Source organism: Borostomias antarcticus (genome assembly GCF_949987555.1).
Source record: "Borostomias antarcticus genome assembly, chromosome: 30".
NCBI classification, from domain to species: Eukaryota; Metazoa; Chordata; class Actinopteri; order Stomiiformes; family Stomiidae; genus Borostomias; species Borostomias antarcticus.
In genome coordinates, this window is record NC_140263.1 from 4,588,449 (window position 1) to 4,609,996 (window position 21,548).

Genomic DNA, 21,548 nt, shown 5'->3' on the forward strand with positions numbered 1-21,548 from the left:
TGAAGATAGCCGTGATAGACAGATGGTTCATCCAATCACCTGCAATTTTTTTTTTTTTTTAGTGCCCGCCCTTTTCCAAATGGTTTCCAATGAAGCTTTCCCAGATGGTCGGCTGGAAACAAGCCATCTGGCGCGTCAGGTTCGAGAAACGTGCAAAATATTTTTTTTTTCTCTCCTCTCTCCCTCGGCTGGCCTGGAAGGCCTCCGCCATTGTATTTCAGAACCCCCCCCCCCCCCCCCCCCCCCTCGTGCGTTCTCTCCCCGCTCAGAACTTTCCCAGGCATTCTTCGGAGGCTTGGAGAGCGCTGCGAGCCGTTTTCCACCGCTGACGGGAGAAGGGGAAACAGCTGCGCGGGCGGGAGCTGACACCATGTCACATATTAGTGTACAGCCGCAGCTCCTCTCAAACACACGCTCTTCCACGGAGATCAAAGGGAGATAAGACGAGCGCCACGATCTGGGAAAGCACCTCCGGGGGACTCTTCCCCTGTTGACGCGCTTGTTTGTTGATGCGTGCGTTTGTTTGGTTCGTTTGTTAATGCGTTCCTCAATTTGAGGAATTAAAAAAAGATTGGACGACGAATAAGAGAACGGCTACAGCTGGCTTCTCTCAAAGGCAGTTCGCAGGTCGGAGAGCGGCAAGAAAGAGCACAGCTTGACGCCTTTGATGTATAAACCCTTCATGTATGGAAAAAAAAAGCAAACTATGTTGATTATGGTAATATGAAAAGGTACTGTAGTTGTTGCCTATCTACCGACCTTTCCAGAGTCACAAAGCATGAAGGTTTGCTCCGCAAACTGAGGGGTTGAAACCCTGTACCCCAGTGGCCTCCCTTTGAACGAACCACCCACAACGTCCCGCTCCAAAACAGCTACACATGCATCTCTCCCATGCCCCAATGTAATGGCTCCAAGCCCGGTTGGCATTTGTAACATATTACCTTATTATTACTATTAGCACAGCTGGGCGGGTGGGAGGTGAAGGTTGCGGTGAAGTTGGCGCATGTCTCCGTCTCCACATATGAAGGGTGCGCACAGCTGAGTCATCGGAGAGAGAGAGAGGGAGGACGAGTCAGAGCTGAAATAATGCTTTTCATGCTTTGGAAGTTGGAAGGACAGGGAACGAGTCCCAGTGCGCCCCCACACTTCGGGAGCAAAACACGGTCCTCTTCCAAGAACTCATGGTCGTGACTCATGTATTCTTTCCAAGGTACAAAACGTATCATTCTCAATATTCAAGACTTATCAGAGAACTCTCATTCTGGCGGTAGCAACTAGGGGTGTGACGAATCACTTATCTCACGATAGGGATGCACAGATGCACAATATATGGTTTATGCATGGTCATCTCAATATATGGTTTATGCATGGTCATCTCAATATATGGTTTATGCATGGTCATCTCAATGAGCACATGTGCAATAGTCACATCACAAGGGCCTGCATGTTTTTATCTTTTCCCCCTGCTATGTTAACTCAAAATGTTTGTCATGCTACAAACTTTTTGCTCAACTTTTTAATTTCGATGACTGTCAAAAACTAAGAGACGCATTATTAGTAGGCGTTTTGGAACGCAGTCAAGACACTTGGCTACCGGTGTAAGCAGACGTGAGGATCACTGTTTAGTTCTAACCTCATATAGGACATAAGCCTGTATGTTTACAAGTTTGCTTATTTCTGTTTTAAACAAACAAAATATATTGCAATATATATCGCAGAAATTGCATCGCTGCAATGTATGTTTTTGTCAATATCGCCCAGCCCTATCTCACGATATGATACACAATATTGGCTATCGTTACGATACAATATTATAACAATATTTCTAACAAAACTTGAATGATGAATACAGTGCACAGCCATTTTCAGATCTCTTCAGAAATGTTCAATCAGGTTCAAGTCTGGGCTCTGGCTGGACCACTCAAGGATATTCACAGACTTGTCCCAAAGCCACTCCTTTGCTATCTTGGCTGTGTGCTTAGGGTCATTGTCCTGTTGGAAGGTGAACCTTGACCCCAGTATGAGGTCCAGAGTGCTCTTGAGCAGGTTTTCATCAAGGATCTTTTTGTAGATTGCTGGATTCATCTTTTCCTTGATCCTGACTAGTCTCCCAGTTCCTGCCGCTGAAAAATATCCCCACAGCATGACACTAACCCTAACCCTAACCCTAACCCTAACCACCATGCTGCACTGAAGGGATCGTCTTGACGAGGTGATGAGCGGTGCCTGGTTTCCTCCAGACATGACACATGGCATTCAGGCCAAAGAGTTCAATCTTGGTTTAATCAGACAAGAGAATTTTGTCTTAGAGTCCTTTAGATGCCTTTTGGCAAACTCCAAGCAGGCTGTCATGCGCCTTTTACTGAGGAGGGGTTTCCGTCTGGCCACTCCACCATAAAGGCCTGATTGGTGGAGTGCTGCAGAGATGGTTGTCGTTCTGGAAGGTTCTTCCATCTCCACAGGGGAACGCTGGAGCTCTGTCAGAGTAACCATCGGGTTTTTGGTCACCTGCTTGACCAAAGTCCCCCGATTACTCAGTTTGGCTGGGCGTCCAGCTCTAGGAAGAGTCTTGGTGGATCCAAACTTCTTCCATTTACAAATGATGGAGACCACTGTGCTCGTTCGGACCTTCAATGCTCTTGTCTTAAAGGTCTAAAGACAATTCCTTTGACTTCATGGCTTGGTTTGTGCCCTGGTTTGTGCTCAGGTAGAGGTAGAGCGGTTCGTCCAACGATCGTAGGGTCAGGGGTTTGAATCCCGGCTCCTCCTCACGACATGTCGAAGTAGCAACATTAAAAGTAGGACTATTTTCTTTGCGTTTGTTGTTCTCACGCCCGTCAGTGATTGAGTGTGTACGTTACAAGACACACGAAAAGGTGAGGAATCAATTGAACGGTCGCTCCGCTCGATTTGAGGGCTGTCAGAACTGCCGGGAGGTCACGGCCACTAGTGTTCCCTAGCTGATTCCGGGGGGTCAGTCCTGCGACCCAGCCATTGTCGTACCATTGACCCGGTCCCAGGGAAACACAGTTCCATTGACCCAGTCCCAGGGAAATGCTAAACCAACTGGAAATCATTAACATCTCTCAGGTACCACTGGGATCCATTGTCCTTGCTGAGCAGGAAGCACTGGAGATGTAGGTCAGAGCCGCTCCATTGGCAGCCAATATCGGGGCCAGTATTTTTAATTGGCTTAATAATCAGACTGGGGGTGGGTTACTGTACATGGGGGGGGGCTGGCTGTCCCCATTAAAGCTGAAACCCCCTATCTATTAGATGTGGGAGCTGTCAATCATTGCCACCCTCCTCACTTTTTGCATCCTCCTCACTCCTCATAGTGCCTGGGTAGTGATGGTGTGTGTGTGTGTGTGTGTGTATCTCTGTGTTAAACTGGAAGTGGTATGTGAAATTAATCTGGTTGTTTTTAAGTGCGTGTGTGTGTGTGTGTGTGTGTGTGTGTGAATGTCTTGAGTTATGTGTCACGGAAGTCAGTGGTCTGTGTATGACTCATCGACTGTGTGTGTGGGCGTGTGCGTCCGAGATGGCCATGACTGTAGCAACTGTTCTACAGTCGGGAGGATGCCACGCTGCACGTCTATGAGGGAGCATGCGGACGTGTGTGTGTGTGTGTGCGTCCCCTCCATTCTGCCACCGGTCACATGATGTCCGTCCGTCCGCCCCCCCCCCCACTGAGAGAGATGATCCCCCCTGTCTCAGTCTCGCCGTGGTCCCTCCCATCGCCTGTCACGCAGAGCGGAGCGGAGCAGCGGACGAGTGACGCAGGCCAGGCCCTCGTTTGCCGCGGAGAGAGAGAACCCTGGGAGAGAACCCTGGGAGAGAACCCTGAGAGAGAACCTTGAGAGAGAACCCTGGGAGAGAACCCTGGTAGGAGAACCCTGAGAGAGAACCCTGGGAGAGAACCCTGGGAGAGAACCCTGAGAGAGAACCCTGAGAGAGAACCCTGGGAGAGAACCCTGAGAGAGAACCCTGGGAGAGAACCCTGAGAGAGAACCCTGGGAGAGAACCCTGAGAGAGAACCCTGAGAGAGAACCCTGAGAGAGAACCCTGAGAAAGAACCGTGGGAGAGAACCCTGAGAGAGAACCCTGAGAGAGAACCCTGGGAGGAGAACCCTGAGAGAGAACCCTGGGAGAGAACCCTGAGAGAGAACCCTGGGAGAGAACCCTGAGAGAGAACCCTGGGAGGAGAACCCTGAGAGATAACCCTGAGAGAGAACCCTGAGAGAGAACCCTGGGAGAGAACCCTGAGAGAGAACCCTGAGAGAGAACCCTGAGAGAGAACCCTGAGAGAGAACCTTGAGAGAGAACCCTGAGAGAGAACCCTGGGAGAGAACCCTGAGAGAGAACCCTGAGAGAGAACCCTGAGAGAGAACCCTGAGAGAGAACCCTGGGAGAGCTCCAGCAGCGCATCTTTGATCCGCCTGAAGAGCCCTCTGGCCCCTCGCATGAGACTGTAAACATGTATTTAAGAGCCAGAGCGGCCTGCCCACCGTTAGGGGAGCGCAGCACACTTCATTATCCTGCTCCACATACGTCAAAGAGAAGGAATCTTTTTTTGGGTGTTGTTGTTGTTGTTGTGGGTGGGTGTGTATGTGTGTCAGAGAATGCAGTGTGATGGAGACAGTAGTTCATTATTCTCTTTTCAGGGAGATGTAGTTCAGTGGGACACTGTTCTTTATGCAGATTCATTCACACCCCCTCAACACCCACTTTCCAGGAACTAGCTTAATTTTGTTTTGACTTTTTTTTTTTGCTAATGTCTCGTGTGTGTGTGTGTGTGTGTGCGCGTGTGTGCGTGCGTACAGTGGTGACTCAAGTGTTCTGTGCAAATGCCTTTGTGTGTTTTGGTATGTGAATGGCTCACGTGTGTGTGTGTGTGTGTGTGTGTGCGTGTGTGTGTACGTTCCTCTGAGAATATGGTCTGGAAATCCTGTTTGATTCCTGCAGAGTGAGTAATCACGGGAGGCGCTGCCATGTCACAAGAGCAGCCAAGGCCGCCCTCGGAGAGAGGAAGAAAAGAAACAGAAAAATGAGAGGAAGAGAGAGAGAGGGGGAGAGAGGAGAGAGAGAGAGAGAGGGGGGGAGAGGAGGGAGAGGGGGAGAGGAGAGAGAGAGAGAGGGGGAGAGGAGAGAGAGAGAGGGGGGAGAGGAAGAGAGGGGGGAGGAGAGGGAGAGAGAGAGAGAGAGGGGAGAGGGAGAGAGAGAGAGAGAGGGGGGGGAGGGAGGGAGAGAGAGAGACAGGGGAGAGAGAGAGAGGGGGGAGAGGGAGAGAGAGAGAGAGGGAGGGTCTTCCTGCTTCAGTCAGAAGCAGACAAACCGGGTGGGAGACATGGGAAAAACCCTTCCCACTCCTCCTCCTCTCCCCCTCCTCCTCCTCCTCCTCCCTCCTCCCCCTCCTCCCCCCTCCTCCCCCCCTCCTCCTCCTCCTCCTCCTCCTCCTCCTCCTCCTCCTCCTCCTCCTCCTCACCTCCTCCCCCCTCCCCCCCCCCCCCCCCCCTCCTCCAGGATCAGTGCAAGGCCTCTGGACAGAGCAGGCAGAACCCGGTACCTCAACTACAACCCAGCACTGATTTACACAAATCAGTCTATTGCATAAAAAACAACAACTGAAGTATCTCTAGAGAAATACTTTGACTGAAGTCTTCCTCCCGCCCAGCTCATTAGATGGACAACGCTGAAACCTGAATTCTGATACCGCCGGTCAGGCTGTCCTCGCTTACCCATAAGCCCCGTCGGCCTCGGTGGAGAATGAGTGAAAACGCGAAGGGAAGAAGCGCAAGGTTCCCGTCGTTAAGCCTCTCCTGCAACGCCAGGCTCTGGCCGCGCCCCAAGAACCTACATGCAGAGCTGCCGGGTCCTAAAGCCCCTCTCTTTCAGTCCGATGGTTCGAATGCGGAGAAAGGCCACCGCTCTGTCATCTGAGGATCATGTGCAAAACATGACTCCAGTCTTTTTTTATAGAGAGACAGTGGGAGAGAGAGAGGAGGGGGGGGGCAGAGAGAGAGAGAGAGACAGGGAGAGGGGGAGAGGCAGAGACAGAAAGAGAGAGAGAGAGAGAGAGAGGGGGAGGGAGAAAAAGCCAGATAGAGAGTGAGAGAGACAGACAGAGAGAGGGAGAGACAGACAGAGAGAGATGGAGAGACAGACAGAGAGAGAGGGAGAGACAGACAGAGAGAGAGGGAGAGACAGACAGAGAGACAGAGAAAGAGAGAGAGACAGACAGAGAGAGGGAGACATGGGAGAAGGAGAGAAAGACAAAATTGAATTGAGAGGGACAGACGGAGAGAAGGAGACGGAGAAAGACAGAGAGACAGATAGAGAGAGACAGACAAACAAAGAGACAGACAGACTCTATCCTGATGTCTGTGTTTGGATCTGCTTCCTGCCAGAGGGATTTCTGGCACTAGTCCAACTGAGGCAGACTTTAACAAGATCCATGTGGAAATGGTTCCTGGTAAATGGGGACTGTGTAAGCCACAGTGCAACACAGTGTGTGTGTGCGTGTGTGCGTGTGTGTGTGTGCGTGCGTGTGTGTGTGTGCGAGCGTTTGTGTGTTCGTGCACGTGCGCGTGTGCATTTGTAATTGTTAGTATTTCTGTTTGAGGCTGCATTTCTGGAGGGAGGCTGTGCATGTTTTTGTGCGACTGCGTGTGTGCAGATGTGCTTGTGTGTGTGTGTGTGTGTGCTCACATTATGTGTGTGTCTGTGTGTGTGGGCACTCACGTGTGTGTGCAGATGTGCTTGTGTGTGTGTGTGTGCTCACATTATACGTGTGTCTGTGTGTGTCTGTGTGTGTGGGCACGCACGTGTGTGTGTGCTCACGTGCGCATACAGTAACCAAAGCTTTTGGGTGTGTCGATGCTGCTAGGAGATGAGGGATTAATGTTGCTCCACTTGGCAAAGAACCTTCAGAGGGAAGAAAACAGGGTTGTACTAAAAGTAGTGCTTGTTTGAAATGAAAGTCTGAAATAGGTCAGGGCTCCAATTCACTAGTATTATCTTCTGGTGTTTGCATGGAGATAAAACGGGGTATCATGTTCGTACAAGTCAAACCACACTTACTCCGTGACTCCGTTCACAATAAAAGACTAGTTTCCCTCACAGCACTCTGCTTTCAAACCTCTTTCTAGACAGATTTCTTTAACGAGATGCTCAAAACCTGGCACACAAATGCATTGTGGGAAAGAGCAGGAGAGCTCGAGGCCAAAGCCAGAATGACCCAGCACAACAATGGCTCCTAGTCTTTCTGTGAGCTGCCGCTGTCCGGGTGGCGTGTCGCCTGCCAGCGAGATGAACAGATAAGAAACAGCTGCCCACAATGCCCGCCTTCTCACGCCACAATCCTATTTTCGTGTCGTGAATGTGTGTGTGTGTGTGTGTGAAAGAGTTGGTGTTTCCAAGTTGCGTGCGTGACAGCACAGCGAGCGAGTGGATGAGTTTGCGTGTCGCTGAGAACGGGAAAGGATTTCTCAAGCTTTGGGAGCGTCTGGCGCTCAGCGAGAAAAACAATTCCTTCAACCCTTAGTCCACACGCTGGTCAGCCCTAGGAGAGGGACGAGAGAGAGGACGAAGCTACTCTGCTGCGTTGTGCTGTTAGCTGCACGCCGTTGCATCATTCGAACCCGCGGTCCCCTACTACCCTTGAGGAACTACGGCGGTGACGATGACGTCTGTGGCGGAGTGTGTGCGCTGTATGAGTGGAGAGAGAGAGAGTTTGATTCGAGCCGCCCACGAGTGAGAGCTCAGTCATTTCCCTAATCTGAGAGGTGTCAGTTGCTGGGTGACTGGATAGCAGATGCTGAAGAGCTCTTGAGTTTGGGGACTCTGAAAGGAACTGGTAAAATGATTGTATTGTATTGTATTGCACTGTACTTTAGATTGCTATTCTTGCACTTTGCCTTCAGCACTAGATTATGCTCTTAGTCACTTGTTTTAGAAAGAAGATGCACTTGTGAGTTCTGGCAAGTAGTAGTACATTGGCTTTTCCTACGTTAAATGCAATTATTGTTAGTCGCTTTGGATAAAAGCGTCTGCTAAATGACTGTAATGTAAATGTAATGTAATGTAATGTAATACAGCACAGTTCCATTTCTCTAAACCATGTTTCTCTGGGTTTATGACTTTGTTTTTCTTGTTTTACTCTTGAATACATCAGTTAAGGGATTTTGGAGGGTTTTACATGTGTGTTTACATAATACGTGCTTTTCTGTGTTGCATGAGTTATTGTAGCGGTGTTGGTTTTGGCTAATATCCAGTGTTGATTTCACAGGGAAGGTGGATTGGAGAGGAGCTGATAGGCCTAGAGCCTAGCTGATAAACTTTTGGTGAGTAACGCTCGCGTCTTCTGTTTCGCTCAAAAGCAAACATTCATAATTCAAGTTTCGAGTTTATTTTGCTTTACAGTCAATGGTCTCACTCTCAACACACGTTACAAAATGTTCAACTCGACGTGGAACAATCAAAAAGAAAACTCGGAGAATTGTGAAATCACACAGTAATAACCACCTTCATAACCGGCAGCATAGAATATTTGAACATATTTCAGTGGTTAAATCAATATACATCTGCAGTGAAGCATAATTCATACCAACGAGCTACAGCTAGTTTACAGACTCTAGGTACAGATATTGTGATATGGAGATATTCTCCCCCACTTAATTTTGCAGTTTGCTTTTTAATTTTGCACAGCAAGCCACGCCTGAGAGCACACTTGAGCAGCAGGTAGACAGAGACCACAGAGACGACTGTACTACAGTAGCACATCGTTTTCTACCGGAAACATTGTAGCGAGGAGGCGTCCTGTGACGCCAACACAAAAACATGAGTTTGTGAGGATGCTGCAAGCTCTAGAAAGTGCAGCTACGTTATTACACATGGAAAGATAGCTAGCTAGCTTATTAGCATGTGGTGTGCAGTAATAACTTGAATAGAACTGTAATAATAATAATAATAATAATAATAATACATCTCAGACTGTGAGGGAAGAACTATCTAAACATTAAGCACACTTGCAGAAGGGCGTAGCTGTGTTTGGCATTACCAGTAGTGTACTTGATTACTACAAGCCATGTAACTAACACGTTAGTATCAGTTTAAAACGGTTCACCTTCTTTAGCCTCCGGGTGAAGTTTTTTTTTGCTTCCCTCTGGAAAATGAGGGGATTAGAGGTAGGATCAGTAAACACATTCTCCCCTCCCTTCCTCTCGGTAAAGCACACTGTGTTGCCTCTGTGGATGAAATGCGCTACATCAATAACTTCTGATTTGAAGTTGCTAGGCTGCTGATTATCATAATAACTTTCACACTCCTAGAAGTTACTGTCCTCCTTAGCAACCATCGAAATGACTAATATTGACAGATGGGGAAATCCTAGTGATTTACAAATGACGATGGATGAATATGTTACTTCTCCTAGTATCTCTCCCTCTCTCATTTCCTCTAATGTCACCATAGACATACTGTTAACCACTGACGCGTGTGTGTGTGTGTGTGTGTGCGTGTGTGTGTGTGTGTGTGTGTGTGTGTGGTTAAGGATGACGTGTATGTGTCAGAGGCCACGGGTTTTCAGACCAGAGGTGAAACCCGAAAGTAAACCGCCCGTGTGTGTGTGTGTGTGTGTGTGTGTGTGTGCGCGTGTGTGTGCACCTCTTGTCGTCATCCGCTAACCTCAAATGCACTGCTGCACGTCAATGTATCAAATGAGTTCTTCGCCTCACAAGCCGTACACAACCATTAAACTTGATGGTTTACAGTAAACTGAAAAATACAATTTCATTGACGGCTTTGAATTCCATGTGGTGACATGGTGACATGGTGACATGGTGACATGGTGAGCTCTCCAGAGTTGAGGGCTGCTGTGGGCACTGGGTCACATCCCTCCTAGAGCCACAAACCCTACACAATGGAGGGCAGTCCTTCAGAGGCTCCAGGAAATCAGTGTGTGTGTGTGTGTGTGTGTGTGTGTGTGTGTGGGTGTGTGCGTCCATATAATTCTTAAACGCAGTCTTCCTGAGAAACATGTAGCGTGTGTGTGTATAGTATTGTATGTGTGAGTGGCAGTGTTATGTGTTTTCATCTGAAAAATGTCGGTCTTTTATATCCTTGCGGTTTTATTTCCAAGAAATTGTGCGTGTTTGTGTATGCGCGTGTGTGTTTGTGTGCTTGCGTGCGTGTACAGTATGTGTGTGTGTGTGTTTGTGCGTGCGTGCGTGTTACACCTTCTGTCGAAGAGGATGTGAGTGTGTGAGCGTCACAGCTTGAGACAGGAAAGGGAAGCGATGGCTATCGTGATTGTTGGAGTGTAGCAGCAGAACGGAGGAATTCGAGCATGAAAAAAAAATCATCTCCTCACAACCTCATAAGTCCAACACTCATCTCCTCGTCTCCTAGCTTCCTACATATCGCCGGATCGAACTGAGGTCCGTCTTCATACTTCTGGTATGCGGAGTCGTTAGCGTTTAGATATTTTTTGGGTTACATTTACATTACAGTATAGGCTAGCTGCATCTCCACCTGCAAATGTATTCATAGTGCATCATACAAGACCTACATCCTTAATCTCAAACAATCAATCAAAGCTTTATTTGTATAGCGCATTTCATACCCAGAGGCAACACAATGCGCTTTACAGAGAACAAGGGAGGTGGGCATACGACCCACTCTCTACATATTCCAGAGGGAAGCAAAAAAACAGTATCACCCGGGGGCCAGATAAGTGAGCTGTAAAAATTCTTCCCTGACCCCTCTCAACAAGGCGATCGAGCAAGCTCCAGGAGTATGTTTGTCTACCGGCTAAGAACATTTATAAAGCAATACATTGCATGTCCTGTATACGGGGTTTCATGCTATGAGGTGTTGAGACATCCAGGAAGTGTTCAGATTCCCCCTAGGCGTTCCCCCAGGCAAGGTCATTAACACCGGGTGGTGCGCTCAAAGCCTCACATCGGTGCTTACTTACTTTCAAGTGTGTGACTTGCTACCTGGCCTGTAGGCCTTTCTCAGACTACTTGGTTGGAACTGGTATCGGTCTGACCTTGTACGAACTAAGACTGGAAATGTTGTGTTTAAGGTTAAACAATTAAGGGAAGCTCAATCACACAATCTCACACTGACAGAATACATTTGATCGCCGTGAAATATTGAGGTGAGGCGTTCCAACAGAAACGAGTAGGAAGGCATTTACAGCGTGTAAAAACCCGTTAATAACTGCATCAACTGAATGCAGACATGTGGAGCTTTTAGAAAATGCACACCCACACACAGACACACACACACACACAGACACACACACACACACACGCACACATGCCTCAGTAATCTTTTCTGAGAAGTGACTGTACAGGTGGTTATCGAGGCCCAGATGAAAACGTTTCCATTCTGTGAAGCTGAAGGTAGAGATTGAGAGGTGGATGTGTTTATTGTGGGAAGCCCACGGGCCCATCCTGCCGCGATAAGACGAGCGCGGTTCATCGCCGCGGTTCTCTGAAAACACGCGCGCACCGCCGCAAGAGCACCGCACACGCACGCAGGCTCGGCGTATGGAACCCATCTGTGGTTAAACTCAGTCGCTAGCTTCTCGGCGGGCGGGCTGTGTACAGTTCTGTTTATGAGGGGTCGTCATGTGTGTCGGCACGTCAGAGGACCCGATAGAACCCAGCGTGGGCGAGGGAGGGTGGAAGTGATACTACGACACACACACGCATGCGCACACGCACGCACGCACGCACGCACACACACACACACAGACACGGCTCCACATGTTGAAGTGTCCTTGGGCGAGACACTGAACCCCAAATTGCTCCCAATGAGCAGGCTAGCACCTTGCATGGCAGCTGGCCACCATTGGTGTATGCATGTGTGTGTGAATGGGTGAATGAGAGGCCTTCATTTAAAGCGGTTTGGATAAAAGTGCTATATAAGTGCAGTCCATTTACCAATTCACCATGATACTGCTCCTCACTGCTACTGTGATGTCACAGGTGACGTGTCAGAGGCCGCTGTGTGTTTTCTGAGGTGATTTCACTCTTTTCTGAGGTAATTTCTCTGTGTTTTCTGAGGCGATTTCTCTCTTTTCTGAGGTAATTTCTCTGTGTTTTCTGAGGTAATTTCTCTGTGTTTTCTGAGGTAATTTCTCTGTGTTTTTTCTGAGGTGATTTCTCCTCGGGAGCCCAGATCGTCAGCTTGTCACAGTCAAATATGACACAAACAGGCTGAAATGCTCCTTGGTGTTCCAGGCTGGTTACATGACTTCCCAGGGCTGTGTGTGTGTGTGTGTGTGTGTGTGTGTGTGTGTGTTAGCCATCGGGTACGATTATGGCTGTAGTTCATACTCAGAATCAGAATTAGAATCAGAATCAGAATTTGTTTATTGCCGTTGTACTTTTACATACATTTTTCCGACACCGTGGTGCTGACAATAAAATAACAGTGGACAGGTGCAAGGACAGGACAGGACAGGACAGGTGCAAGGACAGGACAGGACAGGACAGTGCATGACAGGACTCATAAAGTGCAGTGATACAAATATAGTGCAAATAGTAGCAGTGCAATTGCAGTCAGTTTAGTGCAAAGGTCGCAGAGGGCGGGGGAGAGAGTCAGAGGGGAGCCATGTTTATAAGGCTGATGGCCGTACTCCATTCACACTGTGTGGGCGTGTGTGTGTGTGCTGTATGTGTGTTTGAGCGAGTGTATTCTTCAAACAGTAGTACGTTGTTTTGTCCGGTAGTGTAATCAGTAAGGGTTCCTGATATGGGCGTTCCTCCTGGCTTCCTCGCCAGGTTCAGTGAGTTCACTGCTGCTGTGTTCCAGGCCGCTCACGAGGACTGATCCAACACTCACATCACAATCGCAGGGCCACCATAGATGTTATGAATGGCATTGGTTGACCCTCTTGGTCTGATGGTAAATGGACTGCACTTATATAGTGCTTTTCCACCTTAGCGGCACTCAAAGCACTTTACAATGGCCTCTCATTCACCCATACAGCGGTAGCTGCCATGCAAGGTGCTAACCTGCTCACTGGGAGCAGTTTGGGGTTAGGTGTCTCGCTCAAGGACACTTGACATGTGGACAGTCGGAGCTGGGAATCGAACCACTGACCCTTTGCTCACTGAACGACCCGCTCTACCAACTGAGCTACAGCCGCCCCACCTGATAACCGAGAGCTTTTTAAGTAAGTAAGAGTATTATTAGTGTTAGGATGGTGTAGGCAGGCGTGCCGGATTGAAACACGTAGTGTGGGGGGGGCGGGGGTTCTCCTCCAGGAAATTTTGAATTTCAGACGGGAGTTTCCTGCATTCTAGTGAATTTTTATGCGCCAATTTGCATAACTACAAAAATGTTTTTTGAAGAGCGGTTGCTAGCCTACGCTGTCACAACGACACCAATAAACTGTACTGCACAGCGGCAGCACCAAGGATGTAACATAGCCTAGATCACAACCAAACACAGCCTAGATCACAGCCAAACACAGCCTAGATCACAGCCAAACAGTCTAGATCAAAGCCAAACACAGCCTAGATCACAGCCAAACACAGCCTAGATCACAGCCAAACAGCCTAGATCACAGCCAAACACAGCCTAGATCACAGCCTAACAGCCTAGATCACAACCAAACAGCCTAGATCACAGCCAAACACAGCCTAGATCACAGCCAAACAGCCTAGATCACAACCAAACAGCCTAGATCACAGCCAAACAGCCTAGATCACAACCAAACAGCCTAGATCACAGCCAAACAGCCTAGATCACAACCAAACAGCCTAGATCACAGCCTAACAGCCTAGATCACAGCCAAACAGCCTAGATCACAGCCTAACAGCCTAGATCACAGCCAAACAGCCTAGATCACAGCCAAACAGCCTTGATCACAGCCAAACAGCCTAGATCACAACCAAACACAGCCTAGATCACAGCCAAACACAGCCTAGATCACAGCCAAACAGCCTAGATCACAACCAAACAGCCTAGATCACAGCCAAACAGCCTAGATCACAGCCAAACACCGCCTAGATCACAGCCAAACACAGCCTAGATCACAGCCAAACAGCCTAGATCACAACCAAACAGCCTAGATCACAGCCTAGATCACAGCCTAGATCACAGCCAAACAGCCTAGATCACAGCCTAGATCACAGCCTAGATCACAGCCAAACAGCCTAGATCACAGCCAAACAGCCTAGATCACAGCCATACAGCCTAGATCACAGCCAAACACAGCCTAGATCACAGCCAAACAGCCTAGATCACAGCCAAACAGCCTAGATCACAGCCAAACAGCCTAGATCACAGCCAAACAGCCTAGATCACATCCAAACAGCCTAGATCACAGCCAAACACAGCGTAGATCACAGCCAAACAGCCTAGATCACAACCAAACAGCCTAGATCACAGCCAAACAGCCTAGATCACAGCCAAACACCGCCTAGATCACAGCCAGACACCACCTAGATCACAGCCAAACAGCCTAGATCACAGCCAAACAGCCTAGATCACAGCCAAACAGCCTAGATCACAGCCAGACAGCCTAGATCACAGCCAAACAGCCTAGATCACAGCCAAACAGCCTAGATCACAGCCAAACAGCCTAGATCACAGCCAAACAGCCTAGATCACAACCATACAGCCTAGATCACAACCAAACAGCCTAGATCACAGCCAAACAGCCTAGATCACAGCCAAACACCGCCTAGATCACAGCCAGACACCACCTAGATCACAGCCAAACAGCCTAGATCACAGCCAAACAGCCTAGATCACAGCCAAACAGCCTAGATCACAGCCAGACAGCCTAGATCACAGCCAAACAGCCTAGATCACAGCCAAACAGCCTAGATCACAGCCAAACAGCCTAGATCACAGCCAAACAGCCTAGATCACAGCCAAACAGCCTAGATCACAGCCAAACAACCTAGATCACAACCATACAGCCTAGATCACAACCAAACAGCCTAGATCACAGCCAAACAGCCTAGATCACAGCCAAACACAACCTAGATCACAGCCAAACAGCCTAGATAACAGCCAAACAGCCTAAATCACAGCCAAACACAGCCTAGATCACAGCCAAACACAGCCTAGATCACAGCCAAACAGCCTAGATCACAGCCAAACACAGCCTAGATCACAGCCAAACAGCCTAGATCACAGCCAAACAGCCTAGATCACAGCCAAACACAGCCTAGATCACAGCCAAACAGCCTAGATCACAGCCACACAGCCTAGATCACAGCCAAACACAGCCTAGATCACAGCCAAACACAGCCTAGATCACAGCCAAACAGCCTAGATCACAGCCTAACAGCCTAGATCACAGCCAAACAGCCTAGATCACAGCCAAACAGCCTAGATCACAACCAAACAGCCTAGATCACAGCCAAACACAGCCTAGATCACAGCCAAACAGCCTAGATCACAGCCAAACAACCTAGATCACAGCCAACAGCCTAGATCACAGCCAAACAGCCTAGATCACAGCCAAACAGCCTAGATCACAGCCAAACAGCCTAGATCACAGCCAGACAGCCTAGATCACAGCCAAACAGCCTAGATCACAACCTAACAGCCTAGATCACATCCAAACAGCCTAGATCACATCACTGGCAAGTAGTAGTAAGTTGGCTTTTCCTACGTTAAATGCAATTATTGTTAGTTGCTTTGGATAAAAGCGTCTGCTAAATGACTGTAATGTAATTTTTTTTTTTACTATAATGTAAATAGTATTGCCTAACGTCATAGCCTAACACCAGAAGTCCCCCTCATTCCGGTGCCTATGTAGGTAAGCGGACATTATGTAATCTACATCTTCGTTACAGAAACGTGTCACGGAAAATCAGAAAACTCAAAAGCTGATACTTACTTGACATTAGAGTAAGCTGACATGAGAGGGATACCTACCTGATACCTTCGCATCAATGAAACTGGACCTTTAATGTGAATTACATAGTCGTTGAATTTATAAATTTTTGTTGCCATGATGCAGATATTATACAAGAACGTAACTACAGTGATGATGAATATATGAGAGCAAGAACGCAACAGTGTTCCCTTATCTGTAGCGGTCTGCCACTGATTGTAAAGTGATCCTCGCCCACCTGGAGAAGTCAAGTCTGCCGCGTCCGCACATTCACAGAGAAAGGGGGAGATAGAAGAGAGTGGGAGAGAGATACAGCTAGCTAGAGAGAGAGCGAGAGAGAGAGAGAGAGAGAGAGATGTGTGGGTGCATGGCCTTGGTTTGCATAATATGCTTTTCTGCTTACGCCATCAGAACGTAAGGAAGGCAGGAAGCAGAGATGTGCATAAAAATACACATCACAGCATCTGTATGTACATGGGATCTCATTTTACTATTATCATATTTGGAGGTTTGCTTGAAGAAATTAGCGAGCGGACAGTGTAGTTGTAGTGTACAAGTTGGTGTGTGTGCATGTTGCACATTTGTCTGAGTCACACACACACGCACACAAACACACATGTTCATGAGTGTGTGATTTCTGAACCCGTTTTTCTACTGTATGTATTATAATTCTCATTCTCTTTCATCTACTCGACATTTATTGACATTTGGAGTAATCTGGGGCAGATAAGTAGGATCTCACCTCTGGCAAATGGCCTTCACAGATGCCAAGTCTAGGAGTGTTTTAGCAATACAAAGGACTTGATAACACCTTTGCAAGAAGCAAACATACCATAAAATGCAGAGAGAGAATGCAGAGACTGTGCTTCCATTGGATGGATGAATGTTTGAGGGTGTATCTAAGTTCTGGTATACACCACAGTTGTCCTGTCTGATCATTGCTTTTCCAGGGAACTTTTCCTGAACTTTGTGTCCTGATTGTAAAACATTCCTCAACTACGGGGGTTAAGATTAAACTAAGTCTTATGTAACTGAGAAACAAGGTGACTTCTGTGTATTTGTCTTTCATCATATCCTAATGAGATATCTTATGGAGCCACTGGAAAAGCTGGCTGCTTTCCTCTTGGCGAGAACTGTACAGTATCAAAATATATCTATTTCTATGCCACGTACTGTACATCTTTGTGTATGACCGGAGCATTGCCATCCTGATTATTTGACATGTAGGTCTATTAAAGCTAAGCTAACTCTGTGTGTCTCCTGCAATGTATTAAAGCTAAGCTAAGCTAACCCTGTGTCTCCTGCAGTATATTAAAGCTAAGCTAAGCTAACTCTGTGTCCCCTGCAGTGTATTAAAGCTAAGCTAACTCGGTGTATGTCTCCTGCAGTTTATTAAAGATGAGCTAACTCTGTGCATCTCCTGCAGTGTATTAAAGATAAGCTACGTTAACTCTGTTTCTCCTGCAGTGAATTAAAGATAACTTAAGCTAACTCTTTGTCTCCTGCAGTGTATTAAATCTAAGCTAAGCTAACTCTGTGTCTCCTGCAGTATATTAAAGCTAAGCTAAGCTAACTCTGTGTATTAAAGCTAAGCTAAGCTAACTCTGTGTCTCCTGCAGTATATTAAAGCTAAGCTAAGCTAACTCTGTGTCTCCTGCAGTATATTAAAGCTAAGCTAAGCTAACTCTTTGTCTCCTGCAGTGTATTAAATCTAAGCTAAGCTAACTCTGTGTCTCCTGCAGTATATTAAAGCTAAGCTAAGCTAACTCTGTGTATTAAAGCTAAGCTAAGCTAACTCTGTGTCTCCTGCAGTATATTAAAGCTAAGCTAAGCTAACTCTGTGTCTCCTGCAGTATATTAAAGCTAAGCTAAGCTAACTCTGTGTCTCCTGTAGTGGTGAAGAGGCCTGCTGGGGATGCTACCATGGAGGCGCAGAACAACCACCACCAACACAACATAGACAACCACAACCACATGTACAAGATGCCCGGACAAGAGGATCAGGTGAGGATGAGGCCTACACCTTTGTGTGTGTGTGTGTGTGTGTGTGTGTGTGTGTGTGTGTGTGCTTTACTGTACCTTGTGGGGACACAGGGATGGTTCTCACAAGTTTAGGGTTAATTTTAGGGGCAAAGGTTAGGGTTTAGGACGTGTGACAATTATGGTTAGGGGTGAAAGGTTATGTTTAGGGTAGGTTTAGGCGGTCCCCACAAAGATATGAAAGTACACATGCGTGTGTGTGGCGTGCGCCTGCCTGTAGGCGTGCGTGTGCCAGTAGCTTCCATGTGATCAAATTAAACAACATTCTGCGCTTATTTGCTGTGGATTTGACGCCACAAAAGCCGGAGAACGCTTCTCTGCCAGATGCTCCAGATGCTTCAACCCTGTTGGTAAATTGATTTTACCGTAGTCACATCTCAGAAAACAAATCAGATCCCGAAAATCTGTGATCCAAGCAACCTGAGCAAGATGTTTAAAGACTATATTGTCATTCCATTGCCGACTTGCTGAAATTAAGTTCTTATACAACATTTAGACTTTTTACTTTCTTATACAACATTTAAACCTTTAGAATTAGCCTTTTCCATTCATGCTTGAAATGACATATAGTTACAGAAGGGTAAAAAAAACAACCTTCTTAAATACCAACCTTCTTAAATACCAACCAACCAGTCTTAAATATAAAAGCCTTTTGAAATGACCCAGTGAAGTGACGGTTGGGGAACAGCTGCCTACAGCGGGCCTATGTTAGTGGATACTCTCTTACCAACCCCATCATTTAACAATATTCAAAGCCGCCTGGTGATTGGTCAGATAATGAGTGGTTATTCTTGAAGAAATTAGCCTTCATCATCTCCCTTCTCAGCGTTCGACGGCAGAGGCGATTACGTGACAAATTATTGTGCCAGCTTGAGAAGCGAGGTAATAGCTCTTTGTGGTGTCACTTAGCTGAGCAACGCCGCGCTAGTAATTGCATACTAGTTAAGTGCAATTAGCCAGCGATATCGAACAGCTGCTATTGCCGTACACGGAGCCTCTGCCTCTCTGTTTCTTCATCTCTCTTGGAATGCCTGAACCTTTGTTCCCTTTCTTCCTAGATAAGATATAATGATAATATACAAGTATATGCATACTTTATAGCGGGTCCTTTCATCCAAAGAGCCAGCGAGCGTTTACAGTATGGGTGGCCTCAGTGAGAACACTGTATATAATACACCACAATCTTCCAATTGAGCAACACAGGACCAGCTAAAAACTTCAGACCAAATTAAATAAAATACAGATTTATTACCAGAGTTACAATGTTTTAAACGTGTTTGTCTATGGTTGTGCATCAACACACACTACAAAGACGTAAATCAGGGTTTTAATTGCGTAGCTATCACTCACCGGCTGAAACGAAAACAACGGCCACAAAGGCGAAAAAATAAGAAAAATACGTTTCTGTGGGGAACCGCTGGATCATCGCCAGGCGGGGGCGCTCTCCCGCAGGCGCCACGCGGCGCGTCAACCGACACGTCCGCGGCGGGGGAGAGAAAGTTAGCGGTTAGCACCCTCAGCCCCGACCAGCCAAACACAAATCAGTAGCTGTCGCTAAAGATTAGCTAATAGCCCTTCAAAAACAAATCTAGTCTGGCAAAGCCATTTTGGTTTTCCCAAAATTGTGATTTTTATGATGCTCCCGAAGGCCAGAGAATGTAAAAAATAAAAAAAGGGCAAAGAAAAACGATGTTGATAGAGTTAGGAGCTTTTGAGACCTACCCCAAGGTTTTTCCCAGCTCCCCTCGTCCCCCTTACACCCCCCCCCCCTCAGTAGTGGTGGAGAGAAGTGATGAAACACATGTGGGTTGAATCGGAGCGATCGGGAAGTTGGAGGGAAGTCAAGGGATTTTCAGATACCACTCTCTCTCTCTCTCTCTCTCTCTCTCTCTCTCTCTCTCTGTCTCTGTCTCTCTCTCTCTCTCTCTCTCTCTGTCTCTCTCTCTCTCTCTCTGTCTCTCTCTCTCCCTCTCTCTGTCTCTCTCTCTCTCTCTCTCTCTCTGTCTCTCTCTCTCTCTGTCTCTCTCTCTCTCTCTCTCTGTCTCTCCCTCTCTCTCTCTCTCTCTCTCTCTGTCTCTCTCTCTCTCTCTCTCTCTCTCTCCGTCTCCTCTCCCCCTCACCTAGGCTTGACTCATACATTAAGCCCCCCCTATAATCCACAGAGGCCTACTGCACTGTTTCAATCAACCACTGAACCGCTAGAATCTCTTAAAATGTCAGACAGGCGTAATATGCAACCCTGGCCCTTTTTCTTGGCCAGCGAGGCGAATCAAGGAAGAAAGATGAAAAAAAAACAGTCAGGCACACTTTACGGTATGTAATGATTTAATGTTAACTTCAGGCTTTTTTTACCGATGGATATAAAAATAACAAAGAGTGCATTGAGGCGAGGGTCCGTTTCGTGGAGGTATCAATAGTCAGGAAGTTGCTCATGGACAGGGTAGAGGAATAGCCCATATATACTAGGAGTTCAATCAGTTATTTAGTAATTATAGGATGTACAATTTTAGCTATAGGGTTCCCTAATGTTTTAAGTGTATGTTTTTATGTCATGTCATGGTTGTTTTTGCTGTGGCCCATGATGGAAATAAGGGTTTTCTCTTTTTCATGTTATCCTTTGGATTCTTGTTTGTGTTTTTAAATCCATCGATAAATCAAATCAAATCAAAATCAATTTGGATGAAGGCACACCAGATCAAACTCTGTTGATCAAAAACCTAATTCTCAAGAGGAACGGTTCACATGAAATTTGAGGGGAGTGGAGGAGGAGAGGAAGAGGGGGAGAGGAAGAGGGGGAGAGGAGGAGGAGGAGAGGAAGAGGGGAGAGGAAGAGGGGGAGAGGAGAAGGAAAGGAGGGAGTGGAGAAGAGGAGGAGAGAGGAGGAGGGGAGAGGAGGAGGAGGGGAGGAGGAGGAGAGAAGGAGGGGGAGGAGAAGGGGAGAGGAGGAGGAGGCAGTGAGGACTAGTCATTCTGTTATTGCCATATTGATCAGAAGGGTGTGTCCGACGGCAACACTCCTTTACTATCAGTCATATTCACCAGACCTGGGTCCAAATTTGAAATCATTGCACTTTCATTGCACTGTGATTGACTGCTCTTGTCTGACACAACGGAACCAATGGGTCTTTCCCAAAAACACAAGCCCTACCCACCAGTGGATGTGGACACTCAGCCAGCTTATTAGACTAGTTCTAATGAACACCCTGTAAGAGACCATGCTGATCTGGGTCAGCGCGCAGGAAAACCAGCAGCTGGGATTTCCCTAGTGCCAAATGACACTGTGTGTGTGCGTGCGTGCGTGTTTGTCTTTCAATATTAGCCACTACTTACACACACACGTGCACACACACGCCCCCCCCCCCACACACACAGACACCACTCCCCCCCTCCCCCCCCGAAACAATTAGCGCAATTGCCAGAGGTGTCAATAACTACAGCCTTGAGCCACGGAAACAGACCAGTCACACGGAGCAGGGGGCCGAGAGACAACCAATGGGATCTCTCTATGCCCAGACAACCAATCGGATCTCTGTATGCCCAGACAACCAATCGGATCTCTGTATGCCCAGACACACATTCAGTTAAATTAAATTACAATATCATATGCATGTCAATAGTATCCTATAGATAAAATCCC

The 21,548-nt window shown here is 47.3% G+C and overlaps 1 protein-coding gene across 3 annotated transcripts in view; it reads left to right on the plus strand.

Annotated features, from left to right (window-relative positions):
• nek6 (NIMA-related kinase 6) overlaps positions 1 to 21,548 on the plus strand; it is a 40,429-nt gene that overhangs the window by 4,012 nt on the left and 14,869 nt on the right. The window contains exons 1-3 of one of the 3 annotated variants that reach the window (XM_084460030.1): positions 7,787 to 7,855; positions 8,288 to 8,340; positions 17,765 to 17,875. In XM_084460030.1, coding sequence (XP_084316156.1) covers positions 17,795 to 17,875 — 81 coding nt within the window. In that variant the 5' untranslated portion in view covers positions 7,787 to 7,855; positions 8,288 to 8,340; positions 17,765 to 17,794. Of the gene's footprint in view, positions 1 to 7,786; positions 7,856 to 8,287; positions 8,341 to 16,674; positions 16,781 to 17,764; positions 17,876 to 21,548 lie in introns of those variants that run through there. The other 2 variants (XM_084460029.1, XM_084460028.1) reach the window with 2 other exon arrangements.